General features: G+C 42.7%; 1 protein-coding gene across 1 annotated transcript in view; it reads left to right on the top strand.

Moving 5' to 3' along the window:
• Nucleotides 1-16,046, top strand: part of AGO3 (argonaute RISC catalytic component 3) — a 41,440-nt gene that overhangs the window by 13,699 nt on the left and 11,695 nt on the right. Inside the window, exons 3-18 of the mRNA XM_054086429.1 lie at nucleotides 239-359; nucleotides 890-1,098; nucleotides 2,242-2,378; nucleotides 5,529-5,663; nucleotides 7,870-7,957; nucleotides 8,103-8,250; nucleotides 8,547-8,666; nucleotides 9,934-10,056; nucleotides 10,225-10,358; nucleotides 10,807-10,991; nucleotides 11,254-11,413; nucleotides 12,325-12,415; nucleotides 13,228-13,422; nucleotides 13,545-13,679; nucleotides 14,303-14,404; nucleotides 15,279-15,478. Of these exons, the coding sequence (XP_053942404.1) occupies nucleotides 239-359; nucleotides 890-1,098; nucleotides 2,242-2,378; nucleotides 5,529-5,663; nucleotides 7,870-7,957; nucleotides 8,103-8,250; nucleotides 8,547-8,666; nucleotides 9,934-10,056; nucleotides 10,225-10,358; nucleotides 10,807-10,991; nucleotides 11,254-11,413; nucleotides 12,325-12,415; nucleotides 13,228-13,422; nucleotides 13,545-13,679; nucleotides 14,303-14,404; nucleotides 15,279-15,478 (2,283 nt within the window). The remainder of the gene's footprint in view (nucleotides 1-238; nucleotides 360-889; nucleotides 1,099-2,241; nucleotides 2,379-5,528; nucleotides 5,664-7,869; nucleotides 7,958-8,102; nucleotides 8,251-8,546; nucleotides 8,667-9,933; nucleotides 10,057-10,224; nucleotides 10,359-10,806; nucleotides 10,992-11,253; nucleotides 11,414-12,324; nucleotides 12,416-13,227; nucleotides 13,423-13,544; nucleotides 13,680-14,302; nucleotides 14,405-15,278; nucleotides 15,479-16,046) is intronic.

The following is a 16,046-nucleotide window of genomic DNA, read 5'->3' as shown; positions in this document are numbered from 1 at the left end:
TCTGGGACTTCCTGGCATTATCTCAGTAATGATAATTCCAGTATTTTAACATTCTGTTGATTCAGATTTTATTTCTTTAGTATTTATCTGTTATTTTAGCTGTAGAATTTAGTTGTAGAATTCACTGGAGCAATATGTTTGCTTGAAAGACTACTTCAGCAAAACACGGAGCGTGGGAGCCAACTCCGCTCTGACACCTCTTTGGAAACATCCTCACTGTAGATCTCAACTTTTCCAGGGAGGTGGTGGATTCCATGGTGCAGCATTTTAAAGTGACAATATTTGGGGACCGCAGACCAGTTTATGATGGGAAAAGAAGCCTCTACACAGCCAATCCGCTTCCTGTAGCCACTACTGGGGTAAGATAACTGGGACAAAAGATGGTTTTGACAGCTTCTTAGGAAAGAAAAAGAAACAAGACTAACTTCTGCTGTTGCTGAGTTCAGAAAAACTGGAATTATTTCACAGTATCTGTGTTGGTGTGGAGTTCTGATGTATTTTCTGGAAATCCTGGTGTATGTTGATGTGCTGATAATGGTTGGAATCGGAACCTCCCTCAGAATTTAGTAGCCTCTTTCTACATCAAAATCTATTAAATACTAAGTTTTACAGACTGTAATACATTGAGGCAGTATTAAAAAAACAAACCACAGTTTCTCTGGAATGAAGAGTTTTCTGATTCAGGATGACAAAAAGTTACGTGATCCTCCTCTTGGTGAGGACCCACTTCTCTTTATTTTGTGCATTTGTTAGTGTACTTTGATATAAAATTTGCTGTGTCCTGAATATCTTGAGTCTTTGAGTCTCTGGCCCAGTTATGAGAAGTAGTGAAAACTGCAGGCCACCAGAGATTTAACAGCTGCCTTTTTTATTTCCCTTCCCCACCCAGGTGGATTTGGATGTGACGTTACCAGGAGAAGGTGGAAAAGATCGTCCCTTCAAAGTGTCAATAAAGTTTGTTTCTCGGGTGAGCTGGCACTTGCTGCATGAAGTTTTGACAGGAAGAACCTTGCCTGAGCCTCTGGAACTAGACAAACCTATCAGCACTAACCCTGTTCACGCTGTCGATGTGGTGCTCCGACACCTCCCCTCCATGAAGTAGGTTCACTGTCTTCCTGCAGTCTGTCTTTACCTGAAGTATCCCCGGTGGGAGACCTTCATCCCTCTTTCTTCACAAGAAAATGATCTGGGGAGGTTGGAGCTATTTATAGAAGTGTGTTATTTCTGTAGGCTTTTAAACTCTGGAACAGGTGATGTGTTTGTTAGACAAGATCAAGAAACAGCAGGTGCTTATTATCAGCCTTAATTGAAATGCCGAGAGGTTACAGTTTGCTCTAGCACTGCTTTCGTGTTTTCTGCTCAAGTTGAACCAAGCGTCTTGTAGGGACTGTCAAAAAGCACCAGTCTCTTTGATTCATTTGTATATGTCTCTGTGGTGCATGCGTCTTGTGTTCTAAATGCACAGTAGAGACCAGATACCAGACCTAACAAAGTCTGTTATTCTTTGTCTCCGAACCCTGAAGCATTCGAGAAAGCCAAATTCATTTGCTTTATTTGGTCAATGAAAGTTACCATTAACGTTCAATTGCTGGCTTCAGGCAGCGCCATGGCTTGGCCCTGCTGGCTTTCCTTGGGTGGAACTGGCTTAAAAAATGACTTGTGGTTTTATGGGGGCCAGTGTTCCTCAGCTACCCTCAATCCTAAGGAAACACGAAGAGTGTTAACCTCTCTACCAATGTCTGTCCATCACGAATGTGAGGGGACGTGAAGGTGTATGAGCAGCTGTTTTCTACCCGAGAGAGAAACATTGGCTTCTCCAGTTCTTTGTTTCCACCAGTTGTTCCTTTTCTCAGTATTCAAATGCTCCCCAGTAAAATGTGCAAAGTGATGTTCAGAGGGTCAGTCCCATGTGTGCGGTGCTGTTGCACAGAGTCTGCTGGGATAGGGATTGGGCTTCCTTGAAGTGGAAGATCAGGAAGAGTAAGTTAACAGAGTTCTTGATTTGTTGGAAGCACTGAAAGTCGTTGTGTGTGGCTAAAACTATTAAATATTTTGTCTAAATCTAAATCCACTGCAGTGGGAAGAGCAGCGTTCAGAGTTTGTTGTTTGAATTTGGTTTTAGGCACAAATCCCTGATGCACAGAGTTCCAAAACAAAAATAATGCTGTGTATTATAATCTATTCTGGAGGTTTTTATTAGGGGAAGGAATAGCATAAACCTGTGGCGATCTTTTTCCCTAGGTACACCCCGGTGGGCCGCTCCTTTTTCTCAGCTCCAGAAGGCTATGATCACCCCTTGGGAGGAGGGCGGGAGGTCTGGTTTGGATTCCATCAGTCTGTGCGGCCTGCCATGTGGAAGATGATGCTCAATATTGATGGTAAGTTGGGATTTGGGGATTAAGAATAAAGATAGTAATGAACTAAGAATTTAATACTTCTGAGAATAAAAATGGCCTTGCCATTGCAGCCAGCAGGTTCAGGGAGGGGATTCTTCCTGTCTACTCAGCTCTCGAGAGATCCCGTCTGGAGTATTGTCTGGTTATGAAATCCTCGGCACAGAAAGGACATGGAGCTGTTGAGGCGAGTCCAGAGGAGGCCACGGAGATGATCCAAGGGCTGGAACACCTCCCATATGAGGCCAGGCTGAGAGAGTTGGGTTTGGTCAGCCTGGAGAAGGGTGCAGGGAGACCATAGAGCATCTTCCAGGACTGAAAGGGGCTCGAGGAAAGCTGGAGAGGGGCTCTGGATCAGGGAATGCAGAGAGAGGATGAGGAGGAATGGTTTTCAGCTGAAAGAGGGGAGATGGAGATGAGATCTTAGGAAGAAAGTTTTGCTGTGAGGGTGGGGAGGCCCTGGCCCAGGTTGCCCAGAGCAGCGGTGGCTGCCCCATCCCTGGAGGGGTTCAAGGCCAGGTTGGATGGGGCTCGGAGCCCCTGATCCAGTGGGAGGTGTCCCTGCCCATGGCCGGGGGTGGGACTGGATGGGCTCTCAGGTCCCTTACAACCCAAACCATTCCATCATTCTGTGATTCAGTCATTTTGCTGTCAAGCACTTGAGTTTGTGGCATCACATTTCTTTGTGATAACAACTTAGTGCCATCCATGCTGAGCAGTTTAGTAACCAGAAGCCATCTTCTACAATTTGTTATATTATAAAGAGCTAAAGGAGCTTGGGGTATTTTGCTAGAAGCTTTCAAACTTTTTATAGACAAGGGATTTTCACCTGAAAAATAGTGATGACTCATTGCTCAGTTTGAAGATTTAGTAGTTGTCTCTTGTAGCATCCTTAAACACAAAATTAATTGTCAAGTCAATATTGCAGATGTTGGAATGATAATAGAGTGAGATTGCAATAACGTATGCATGCGTACGTTGGCTTCCTGCTCAGCCAGTTCAGACCAGACCTGTACGGCAAAGGCTACCTGGAAATGCTAGTCTCTTTTTCTGGATTTGTCCTTGTATTGGTGTTTGGGCAGAAATTTACTTGCATATTAAAAGTAAAAAAATCCTGTAGAGGAGGCAAAAGCCCAGCACAGCTTGTTTTTCCTACTTAATGTTCTGTATTGGCACATCCACAGTAATACAGGCTTAGGATTGCTCAAGACGTATCCGTGCAGCTGCCCGCAGTAGGTGTTATTCAGTACTTCCAAGAAAACGCTGTGAGATCGATCATGAACACTTTTGTGAACAGGGCTAATTGAGATGGGCTTTCTTATGCAAAATCAGATCTGCTCTGCGCTGCTTTATTAAGTGCTAGATGAATGCATCTGAGATCAACCGGCGCATGTGTCAGACTCCTTGGCTCTAAGCACTCAGTCTGTTTAGTCGTTAAACCTCTATTGAAAGCTGTCAGTGTTTGAGATGCAGGTGCTGCCTAAACTTTTCTCTGATTCACATTCTGTTCTTGCTGCCTGTTTGAAATGCTCTATAAAGCCAAGGTAAATAGTCTGCTTTTTTAGGTTACGCTCTCCGGGTCAGGTTGTCCTTAGCGTTTGTTTGGAGCATAATAAAATAATGCAGATGATGTTGAGCTTTCACGATGAATATTTAAGTTCTGATTTGCCTAAACTCATGACTTCAGCTGAGTTTGTTTTTGTGAAATTCCCTTTCAGACAGGAGCTGCGGGGTAGCTGTTCTTGGAAAAAGGAACATAAAACTGTTACCAGTCTGAGAAATAACTAGTGCTGGTATCTGTGTGCTGGGCACTGAGGTAACCACAGTTCTGGGAGGACAAGAGTATTAATTTACACCATTTATGATGTTATTACTTTCTGTGAAGCAAGTTTTTCTTCTCGGCATCAGAAAGCATAGTAGTTACTGTTGCAGTAGGAGTTTTTCATTCCTTTCTGTGAATGAGAAACTTAAGAACTTTATAAGCTGCGACTTACGGGGCAGTCGCTCTCTGTCCCGATTCCAGACTGTGAAGGTTGCGTTCAAATCCCATCGCTCGATTTTGGGTTACTTGTAGGAGGTTCTCTATGCAGTCTGTTTCTCTGTGTCGCTTGTGTTGCTGCGGGAGACAAACCGCACGCTGGCAGTCACCAAAGGGGTCGGGTCTTTGTGTTCATTCAGTAATCGGCATCCGGAGGTGTTGGCCGGGCTGCGTCATGTGAAGTTGGCAGCCTGCTCGAGTGACGCATGGCTGAAGAATGTTTCGTTGTGGTAGCACAGAGATGTGGCTTCAGTACGTGAGGTCTGGAAAGCTAATAAAGTGCTTGTTAGGTATTTCCCTGCCCATGGCAGGGGGCTTGGAACTGGATCCTCTTTAAGGTCCGTTCCAACCCAAACCATTCTATGATTCTATTTCTTTTTCGTTGTTGCCATTTAAAGTTTTAAAAGTATGGAGTGTTTTGCTTGAGCTCTCATGCCACATCATCTCTCTTTATTAAAAGATATATTGTTCCCTTTGGTTATAACATTGTCAAGTGGATTGTGTATGGTCCTCCTCCCATGGAATTTAACCATCTTGCTTAAAAACAGTTACCATTCCCGTGATAGTGTTGTATGCAGGGAGGGTAGGAGATTTTGGTAGCTCAAGAGTTGCACGCACCACTGTGCTGACACAACTCGTGTACAGGTGAAATAGTTCTCATGTTTGCCAAATATCGCTTCAGTAATTGAACAGATGATATCATGGACAAAATTCTGTTGCATATTGTATAATCTTAGCTTTTCATGCAAAGAAGTCTTCAGCAGAAAGATATTAATACTGTCCCTGTCTGCAGCTCCATATAGTCGAAAGAGAATGTTTCTGGGATGTTGCAGCGCTCTAGAAATAAATGTTATCTGGGGAAAAATCCTTTCAAAACCCTGAAATGCAGAGGAGTTGCAGGATGAGCGTTCTGGAGACTGATGTGTCACTGGCTGTTGTATACTTAGTTGTTGCAGGGCGTGCTAATCTCTTTAAAAATGTGCTGCACAACGTTTGCAGGAGGGTCACGTGGAATTCCAAAGAGCATCCATTTATGTACTGCTTCCCGACATTCTGACTTGGGTTTTTTTTTACACTTAATATTTTGTTCTCTTTAGTTTCTGCCACTGCCTTCTACAAAGCACAACCTGTAATCCAGTTTATGTGTGAAGTTCTTGACATTCATAACATTGATGAACAACCAAGACCTCTGACTGATTCTCATCGGGTAAAATTCACCAAAGAGATAAAGGGTGAGTAGAAACGTCTCTCTTCTGTCCTGGGCAACACAAGCTTATTCAAATGGACTTGTTTTAACTGTGAGCCTCCTGGTTAGCGTGTGTCAGAGAGGCCCCAGAACTGCCTAGAGAATTGCAGTGTGCTCTGCTTATGGCTCTGGTCCTGACTGAAACAGTGCAGAAATGAAAGATGAAAAATGAGATATGTGGCTTAAAAATGAGATATGTGGCTTAAAAAGAGAGAGAAAGCCTATTGTTTATTGCCTGGATAGAGGTAAGTGGCAGCTGCCTTGTGGCCTTGAGCCTTTCATACGTGAGGGTCACTGAGGCCGCGGTGGTGGTGTGCTGTAGGTCTTCCACTGTTTAAGTGCTCAGGCAAAGTAGAGATTGATTTCAAAGCTAACATCATTGATTTGAAGGTATGTTGTTGTAGTGACTCCTAATAACTGATTGCCTTATGGAAAAACAAGCCCCGCTTGCTGACTTGCAGCTGAAGGCCAAGTTCCATTCCAAAGGAATTGCATAAGCTGCTAGTTTAAGTAGTTTCACTCCATATATGCTATTTTGCTTTGCATTTTCTTCTATCCTTTCATTCCGCTTGTAATTTGCAGAGAGAGAGAGAGAGAGAAGCCTTGAAAGGGCTCAGCTCTTCAAAGCTCTGCTCTTAAACGCTTCTTACTTGATGCAAGATTAGGTTGTATTGAAAATCTGGTCAGCAAAGGCAGTAAATGGGAACCACAGTCAAACTGTTGTCTTCATGGAATAGTCATTAGTGGAAAAAATCTTAAAGGAATTATTTTGTAGCAGTCCTAACATGCCCCCTTTCACATCTCCCTATCTGGTAACTGGAGAATGAGAAGCTGTCTCTGCTTGATCTTGGACGCCTCTGGCACTTTGTTACCGCAGTCGGAGAATGCCGATAGATTACCTTGGCTGTCAGTGCTTGTTTACTACTGTAGTATCTGCGAGCTGCAGCCAAGATGCGATCATTCGCGGTGAAACAAACCCTGCGTTAAAGACCTGGCAGTCTTTTGAGCAGCTCTGTGGGAGGGTGGTGCCTTCTGTAGTGTCACATCAGATTAATGACAAAGTGGTGAATGGGTTCCAAATATCTCTGTGTTCACAGCCCTTTTCTGCTTGGCCACAGGGCTTCAGGGTTTCTCCTTTGTATCTTTGTGCTGTGTCAGGGCAGCAGTGGTTTGGTTTTGATTATGCCATCTTCTAAGCAATCCAGATGTTAATGTCGCAGTTGGTGTCAGGAATTGAAGTACAGCTCATACTCCTTCGGGGCTCCTGCATCCCTCGCAGACTAAACACGGTATTTACTGTCTGGCACTTAGGGGCCTGGTTTGATGGCAGAAGTTTTGTGTCCATCATCCACGTGAGCCTCAACAGAACAACTCATCCAACTAGTTTCTCAAAAGCCTTTACTAGGAAACTGTAGGTTGAATCTCTTTAATAACAAAGCCCTGTTTTCAACTGGCTTATCTTCTGTCGCTCTGCGGAAAGATGGAACAGCATGGCGATGCTATGCAGCGCTTGTGTGATAAGCTCAGTACTTCAGCAGATGTTGAGTCTACTCTCCATGTACAGCACAGAGAGTGCGTACACGGTGGACAGAAATAGTCACTGAAAGCCTCTTGAAGCTGCAGTTATTGTTGTGGAGAGAGAGTGGAGTCCAGTGAGCCTCTGGTGTGCAGGCTGGGTGCTTTCAGACAAGATATTCAGCTGCTTGAAATACAAAGTTAGACTTGGTCAGCGAGATTAAAGAAAATTACAGGCTGAATGTAGACAGGAAGCTGGGAGGTGAAATGAACAATAAGGTAGAAATCTAGTTTTGCCCTTTTATTTTCAAGTATGTTGGAGCTGTTAGGTTTAAGAGGTACACAGTGTTGAGAATGAGGACAAAAGAATGTGTAAAAATGACCATCTGTATCTGAGGCACATGCCTGTTAAATCAAACTGCTACAAGAAATTCAGATGACATTGATCATTAAATATTACACAGTGTGATCTGGTTTTGAGGATAATGCCTGATTAGTCTAAAATCAATTTACAGTCAAAGCAAAATGTTTAGAAAAATGATAATTTCTTATGTTGTGCTGTTCAACGCTGACCATCAAAGCTGCTGGCTTGGAACATGTTCTGTTGTGAGAAACCTCGTGTCTCCTGTGCAGCTTTTGTGTAGTTGTGACGTTGGGGTTTTGGTGCTTTTGTGCAGGTCTGAAGGTAGAAGTGACTCACTGTGGGACAATGAGAAGGAAGTACCGTGTGTGTAATGTAACGAGAAGGCCTGCAAGTCATCAAACGTAAGATGCTTTTTGTCAGAGCGTAAAATGTGTGATAGCTTAACACTGAACGTGTAACAGCACCTGGTATTTCATGGCTTTGGGGGATGCTGATATTTACCAACTACGACCTCTGTATGTTTTATTAAAATGTGTGTCTCTTCAGCTTTCCTTTACAGTTAGAAAATGGCCAGACTGTGGAGAGAACGGTAGCACAGTATTTCAGAGAGAAATACAACCTCCAGCTGAAATACCCTCATCTTCCTTGCCTACAAGTGGGACAGGAACAGAAACACACCTACCTGCCTTTAGAAGTAATGAACTTAAGCCTCATAAATCAGCTTGTTATGGGTAGCTGCATAACTTTGCAAAACGTTAAGTGATGTGCTTCGCAGTACAAGCACATTTATGTATTTACATGTTTGTTACTCTTATTTCGCTAAAGCTTATCCACATTTAAAACTTTCAAGTCTAGAGCTGTGAGAAAGAAGAATGCAGTTGCTCATACACATTGGGTGTGTTTTGTAGAGATTGATAGTGGTGTGTGTGTGTGCAGCGTGCTGGGAGCGTTCCCAAGTGCCCCTGTTGATGCTTCTGATTTTCTCTTCAGGTCTGTAACATCGTGGCCGGCCAGCGGTGCATCAAGAAGCTAACGGACAATCAGACATCAACCATGATAAAGGCCACAGCGAGATCTGCTCCAGATAGGCAAGAGGAAATCAGCAGATTGGTGAGTTCTTTCAGTCTGGTGTGGTACCACTCACTTGAGTGACGCTGGACCGCACCACATTAATGCAAAAGCTTCTTATGTGACCGACTTCAGCTTTTCATTCCTTCCTTCCTTCCGGCTCCCCAACTTAATAGATTTTAACTACTTTTTTTTATAGGGTTTATTTTAAGTAGCTTGCAATAATAGCATGAGCTCAGCGCTCCACGTATGGGCTCGTGTGTTCTGATCTTTACCGTTCCTTCCAGATCACTACTGGAATTACACAGGGCTCTAACAGTTCGGTGTTTCACTGCATTGGGCACTCAGGGCTTTTAAACAAATTTATGAAATGGACTTGGGTTTAGTAAGCAAATTCACGAACATGAGATTTTCTTCTGGGTAGTTGTCTTTTTCTTGATTCCTGCTGATATTGTAATGCTGTACTTTTTGGTTTTATCAGGTGCTTATATTTGTGGTGGTGCTAAACACTTTCTTAAGAGTCTAAGCTCTTGATTTGTACTTGGATCTTGAAAAATTTCCCTTTTTTTTCTGTTAGTTGGAAAATGGCAACATCTGTGTACCACCATTTAAGTTTAAAAGGCACTGAAAACAAACTGAAGCGACTTGATTTGTTCCAAATCGTACATGGAATCTGTATCAGGTTAGAAAAATGGGTTTGTGTCTCCTGAACCTGAGTCTTGTACTTGAGACATTTGACTGCTTTCCTTAAGCAGTCCTTAACTCACTAAGTGTGTTCACCTGACAACTCCAATATCTCTTCTTGGTGGTGAATCCAGACACTCTAAAGATCAGTATTCTTCTGACTTGAAATATTATAAAACCTGAACGCTTTTAGTTGAATACTCTTTGTTTACTAGAGTTCTTGTTTGAAACCATCTGCGGTTTGAGCTGACGAGCTAACCAAGATTTTTTTAATCAGAATAAGGCTGGTCTGGAAAATACAGAAGACAGTAATAAAAGGAATTAATTTAATCTTGGATGTGCCTGTCTCTAAAGGAGAGTGTTTTCAAGCTATCCTATGAGTAAATAGACTTCTCTTAAATAAGCCTACTACAAATGAGCACTTGAGTAACTAAGGGAACGAAAATTCTCAGCCAGCGTATCTCATGGTATCAGTTGTTTTCGCTGGGGATAGGTTGATGGTGCCGAGCAGTTTAATTCTAAGCCATTTTCCGTGGCAAGGAGGTTGTTGAACACTTCTGCAGCATTCGTGTTTGTTATATGAATTCTAATTAGGTATTTCTGTTATGTGGAAAAACTCTTCCAGGTGAGAAGTGCAAATTATGATGCAGATCCATTCGTTCAAGAGTTCCAGTTCAAAGTCCGGGATGAGATGGCCCACGTGACGGGGCGCGTGCTCCCTGCTCCCATGTTGCAGTATGGAGGACGGGTGAGGGCTTCGGCTTTTCTTTTATTTCTCTTTAACAGAGAGCTTTCCTGCGCACCTTCACTGTTTTAGTCAGTTCAGCTGAACAGTGTGGTAGAGGGGTCAGAGTTTGTTACAACTTCTTGTTGTTGTTTTGTGTTCCTTGACGATCTGTTGGTTTTATTTCCCCAGAATCGAACAGTGGCAACCCCAAGCCATGGAGTGTGGGACATGAGAGGGAAACAGTTTCACACTGGTGTTGAGATCAAGATGTGGGCGATAGCTTGCTTTGCAACGCAGAGACAGTGCAGAGAAGAGATACTGAAGTAAGGCATGTCGTGGTTCAGGCTTTCAGCTGTTCTCTCAATGAAGCTGTCATAGTGAAAACATGAACATAAGCTTTCTAATGAGCATTTTACCTGGTTTTAGTAATCTGAGATGTTAAGGAATCAAGCTGGCTCGCTTCTTTGCTGGAAGCTACAGTCAGAACGCTATATTTGGGTGCATCTGGGGTTTTTGTCACATTAGGTTGTTGCTGCTTTGTGCATAGTTCCTTCTGGCATCTTGGATGAAGTACTAAAGGGGACTCGAACTAGTTTGCTTAGGGCTTTTTCCATTCTGGTCTGTGGAGTTTCAAAGCTGTATGGCCTCCACATAATGAATGTTTTCAAAGTGCTGCTTTAAAAGCTGTTTAAAACCCAGTTCTGTCCCCTTCTGCACTGGTGATTGTGGGCTATTGTTACTGTGAAAATTCAGAAAACTTCTCCTCTTCAGGGGTTTTACAGACCAGCTGCGCAAGATCTCCAAGGACGCAGGGATGCCGATCCAAGGCCAGCCCTGCTTCTGCAAATACGCCCAGGGTGCAGACAGCGTGGAACCCATGTTTCGACACCTCAAGAACACCTATTCAGGGCTTCAGCTCATTATTGTCATCCTGCCAGGGAAAACACCGGTGTACGGTAAGGGGATTTTGCTGTCTTTACACATTTGGTCAAGCGTCGCTTTGAGAAATTTCCTGCCCAGCATATGTTAGAAAATTATGTCCTTAGACATTAGAAACCAATGTTTTGTGTCTGAAGATAAAATAAATTGGAAGCAGGGCTAGGCATGAAGTTATTTTGCAAAGTATGTACATTTAAACCATTGTGACTTTGAACTAAGATAAAAATACAGTAGTACTTTGAAATGGACTCAAGTTGTATCCTACTACTTGCTTCTCAGCGGAGGTGAAGCGTGTGGGAGATACGCTGTTGGGAATGGCCACACAGTGTGTTCAAGTCAAGAACGTCATTAAAACATCTCCACAGACACTATCAAATCTGTGCCTGAAGATTAATGTTAAACTAGGAGGAATCAACAACATCCTTGTACCTCATCAACGGTAAGGATCTCTGTGAGACTGATTTGGGTTTTGTGTAAGAGATGTTTAAGCTTGATACTTAGCACCCAAAATTTAAAGGCAGCCAAGTTTTAAGCTGAAATATTCTTCTGGTAATAGTACATGCTATTTGAAGTAGAATTAAATTCCTTCTCGACTGGGCTCTGTGTGGTCGTTGGCCTCTGCGTAAGGTCCAAGAATCTTTTCTGCTGTTTGATCAGTTTCAAAAATCTGAAGAGAAACTGCAGATCTAAGGAGGTTGAAATATTAATATTACTGGACGTTTTCTGCAGGTTTAGGAGCACAGAACATGTCACAGAGGGAAGCAGTTGATTTAGTTATTAGTGTGCTGTTCAAGGTAAATGCCAGAACCAAAGCTGTGCTTAGCTGGCCTCCAGGTGCTACTGTCATCGTCCTGTAGCTCTGCAAGGAGCTGTCTGTACTGTTCAGGGGTGCCACAGTTCAGAGAGTCGTACAATTGTTTGGTTGGAGAAGACCTTTGAGACCATCCAGTCCAACCATACCTGTCCACCCATACCTGTCCACTACTGAACCATATCCCCGATACCTCATCTGCTTGGCTTTTAAATCCCTCCAGGGCTGGTGACTTCACCACCTTCCTGGGCAATCTCTGCCAGTGCCTGAGAACCCTTTTGGTGAAGGGATTTTTCCTGATGTCTAATTTGAACCTCCCTTGGAGTTAACTGGCAGAGTGTTTGTGGAACAACTACTGTGGTGGTTTGGAAGTTCACATCTTGTCCACAAAGCTCTCACTGTTTAGGTTGGCCAGAGAATCTGATAAGAAGTCTCCTCTGTGTTGCTTAGCCGAAATAGAAACAAAACCCATGTTGAGCAATGACCTTGTGCCAACTGTTCATCTACAAGTGTGACTTAGCACTTTTTTCTTTTTGAAGACCTTCTGTGTTCCAGCAGCCAGTGATCTTTTTGGGAGCCGATGTCACTCACCCTCCCGCTGGAGATGGAAAGAAGCCTTCCATAGCTGCTGTAAGTTTTATTAAGCTGGCATTGTTTTTATATCTTAAGTAAATGTTAGAATAGGAAATGCAACTCACGGACTATGTCTGTGTCAAATATCTTTCAGGGCTTAAGCCAGTTCTTTGTAGCATTTCCAATGTTATTAAAAATCACATCTTTAAAAGAAAAACACTGCTTGAGGCTTCAGACTGTTTTCTTAGCTTTTTAATTTTTAAATCAAGGTAAAACGGCAGTCACGTTATTTACATTTCTACAAAGATATTCTAGAAGAAATAATGCAGCTTTGTGATGTTAGTAACACTTTAAAGGAGGAAAAAGCACCCAAAGGCCTGGTTTCAGGGATGTTTTTGATACTTTTTACATTTTGTGCTGGTACAGTTCAGGAAATCAAGGTGGTGGTTGGATGCTTGGTCAGTCCTCTCCTGTTCTTCTCCCCCTGGTATTTTACTTGACATTGATTGCAGCTACAGAAACTGCATCCTTGCTTAAAGTAACCAAGGCAAACTGAAGTGTTTCTCTGTGTAAAAGATGAGAAAACTTTGAAGAAAGAAAGTGTCTGCATTCTACACTAGTGTGCTGTCAACAGAGGGGCGGAATCCAAGGCAGATGGATTCTGTGCTTAGGAGGCAGGTTTTACCTCTTTCTAAAAGGTGTTAAACCCATACCTTCTACAAGTTCCAGTTACAAATGTTACTGTGGTTATCGTTTTAAAGTCAGCATCTTTTACTTGAAAATAGGTCCTCTTAGCTTTTTTGCTCTTTTAAGTTCTTTTGGTATAGATTTGATCTTGAAGCCGTTACTGATGTAGTCTTCCCCTGAAGGTTGTAGGTAGTATGGATGCTCATCCAAGCCGGTACTGTGCCACAGTGAGAGTTCAACGACCCCGGCAGGAAATCATCCAAGATCTCGCCTCCATGGTGAGAGAGCTTCTCATCCAGTTCTACAAGTCAACGCGGTTTAAGCCCACGCGTATCATCTTCTACAGGGATGGGGTCTCTGAAGGACAGTTTCGCCAGGTTGGTTCCTTTGTGGGTTTCCTGTAGGGGTGTGTTATCGCACAGTAACTCTGTTTATTGAGTGTTGTGTATAGAATACAAGGGAAGGAAAACCCTAACGTGTTCCGTTCTTGCTCTCGCAGGTTTTGTACTATGAACTGCTAGCCATTCGAGAAGCCTGCATCAGTTTGGAGAAGGATTACCAGCCTGGAATAACCTATATCGTGGTGCAGAAGCGACATCATACACGATTGTTCTGTGCTGACAGAACAGAAAGGGTAATCATTGTCATTGTCTCGTAAGCCTTGTGTGGAGAGCTTGATGTCAAGCAGTTACGCTGCTGGAGAAAACATTAGTGTGGGCCTCTGTCAGTCTGGTTGTCTTTGCATTCAGGGGAGTTGTTGACTCAATAGGCACAAAATGTGGCCCAAAACTTAAAAATCTTGATCTTTAAGTATTTAAAAAAGAAAAATCCCATCAGGCTTTGTTGTTGTTGTATGTTGATGCTTGTCTTTGTCAGGGAACTGTAGCCATTATTTATCAAACTTAACTAGGCCCACATCTACGGCTTCTATTGCAGAAGGAAATACGCAATGATGGAAACCTTAACTTTTCTATTCCTCTGAGTGAGTTGATCCAAACTCAAGCTGACAGTTCTAAATACAAATGTGTGTGCAGTGCTTCTGGCTTTCTGAGGTTCTGAAGTGCTGTGGGTGCAATGTGCTCCTGGCAGCGTCCACCTCAAACATCCCAGGCTGCCGTATCGACGTGTTCCAGACAGTACGGAGACAGTTCAGTCACTGAAACCTTGCATGCGTTAAATAGAAACTTGTATTTTTAATTACAGTTGAGGTGTATAAACAGTTGTTAGCTGCACTTTTTAACAAAATCTTTTCCCTAGGTTGGACGAAGTGGAAATATTCCAGCTGGAACAACTGTAGATACAGACATTACACATCCATACGAGTTTGATTTTTACCTCTGTAGCCATGCTGGAATACAGGTACTGTTATTTCTTTGTAAGGAAATGTGAATTTAGAACATGTTGGGTTTCTCCCTTTCGTGACGCTTGTGTTTACAAACAGTTGTTTAGTAGGGAAATGTCATTTAGTTGAGTTCTGTCTGAGATATTGTGGGACTAGTAGTGTTATCTACTTAAGAGGTGCTCTCTGCTACACCTTTAAAACTTGTGTTGATGGTAAGTCACGCTTTAAGTTTATTTTATAGAGGCCACTTTATTTTGTACCTTTGCTATTCTGGAAGTAAAACTTGCAACTTTTATAGCCACAATGAAATGATTGTGGAATCAAGTTTTCACATGTAAACATGTAAACAGTTTCAAAGACTGAAGGCGATGTTTGATTGTGTGACTATATGCAGATTAGCAAATGACAGGCTGTGGGAGTTAAATCCAGCACACGGTGGTATTGCCAGCGATACAATGGAGAGTCCACTTCCTGATAAAAATTGTATCAGGGTATTGCTTAAAAATGGGAAAAATAACTTTAAACTTTTCTCAAGTGAGTCTGACCACATTGTCATAGGCTTTGTTTAGGTTGCGTGGGCATGTTTCCAGTTTTAACCTAAAGTAGTTTAGAGGTGGTTTAGTCACATTGGGAGCAGGTTTTGATTGTTGAGGGTTATCTAGAAGGTGTGTGGAGTCTTTTTTCCAAGCAATAATAATTAGAATAACATAATCATGTGCATGTTAGACTTGTTATTCGTCTTTAAATACATTAGAGCTGACAAAAGACTGAATGTTCTTTGACTGCTGCTACATTTGAGTTCAGACAAGGTAGTCTGGCCCTTTCTGAATTTCTTCTGACTTGATCGTATGGAAAAGCCACATAAGTGAATTGCTGTTCCCTTCTTCTCAGGGTACCAGCCGTCCCTCACACTATCATGTTTTGTGGGATGATAACTGTTTTACTGCAGATGAACTTCAGCTGCTGACTTACCAGCTCTGCCACACGTATGTGCGCTGTACACGATCGGTTTCTATACCTGCACCAGCGTATTATGCTCACCTGGTAGCATTCAGAGCACGATACCATCTTGTGGACAAAGAACACGACAGGTAAACGAAGATGTGTGCCTAAGGTTTTTTTGTCTCCGTTGGTCTTTGCTCCATTGTCAGGCATAAAGCCGTCTGACTAGATAATTACTGCTCGATCGCAGTTCATTTTTGTTACCTCTGGATCTGGTCTTAAGATAATCATTCCTGACAGCTGCTGCTCAGTGTCAGACAGGAGCGGGTTGGTAGATTCTACTGAACAACACATGAAAAGAACAAAGTCTAGCTTAATAAAGTGTTCTGTTATTACTTTGGCGTGGGCTGAGGGAATTGAGCCTCGCAGTTAGTTTTTTGCTTTAGAAATTAGAGTAGTCATGAATGGAGCAAATGTTAAGTGCCTTCCACTTATCTAACTCTGCTTTGTACGTCAGAACTCTTTTATAACCCTGATGCCATCAATACGTTTGCAACAGGCTTATTTTTAGAGGAACAAACTGAGCAGCTGAGGTAAAGGGATTTGTCGAAAGCCGTGAGGTTGCTGGGCGAATAGACAGTGGATTTTTCTTGGTATCCTGTTCTATTACTGTTGCTTAAACATCGAAGAGATGGGAAGGTGGCTTTTTGATGGGAA

The sequence above is a fragment of the Cuculus canorus genome, chromosome 22, assembly GCF_017976375.1.
Source record: "Cuculus canorus isolate bCucCan1 chromosome 22, bCucCan1.pri, whole genome shotgun sequence".
NCBI classification, from domain to species: Eukaryota; Metazoa; Chordata; class Aves; order Cuculiformes; family Cuculidae; genus Cuculus; species Cuculus canorus.
This window is presented reverse-complemented; position numbering and strand designations above follow the sequence as displayed.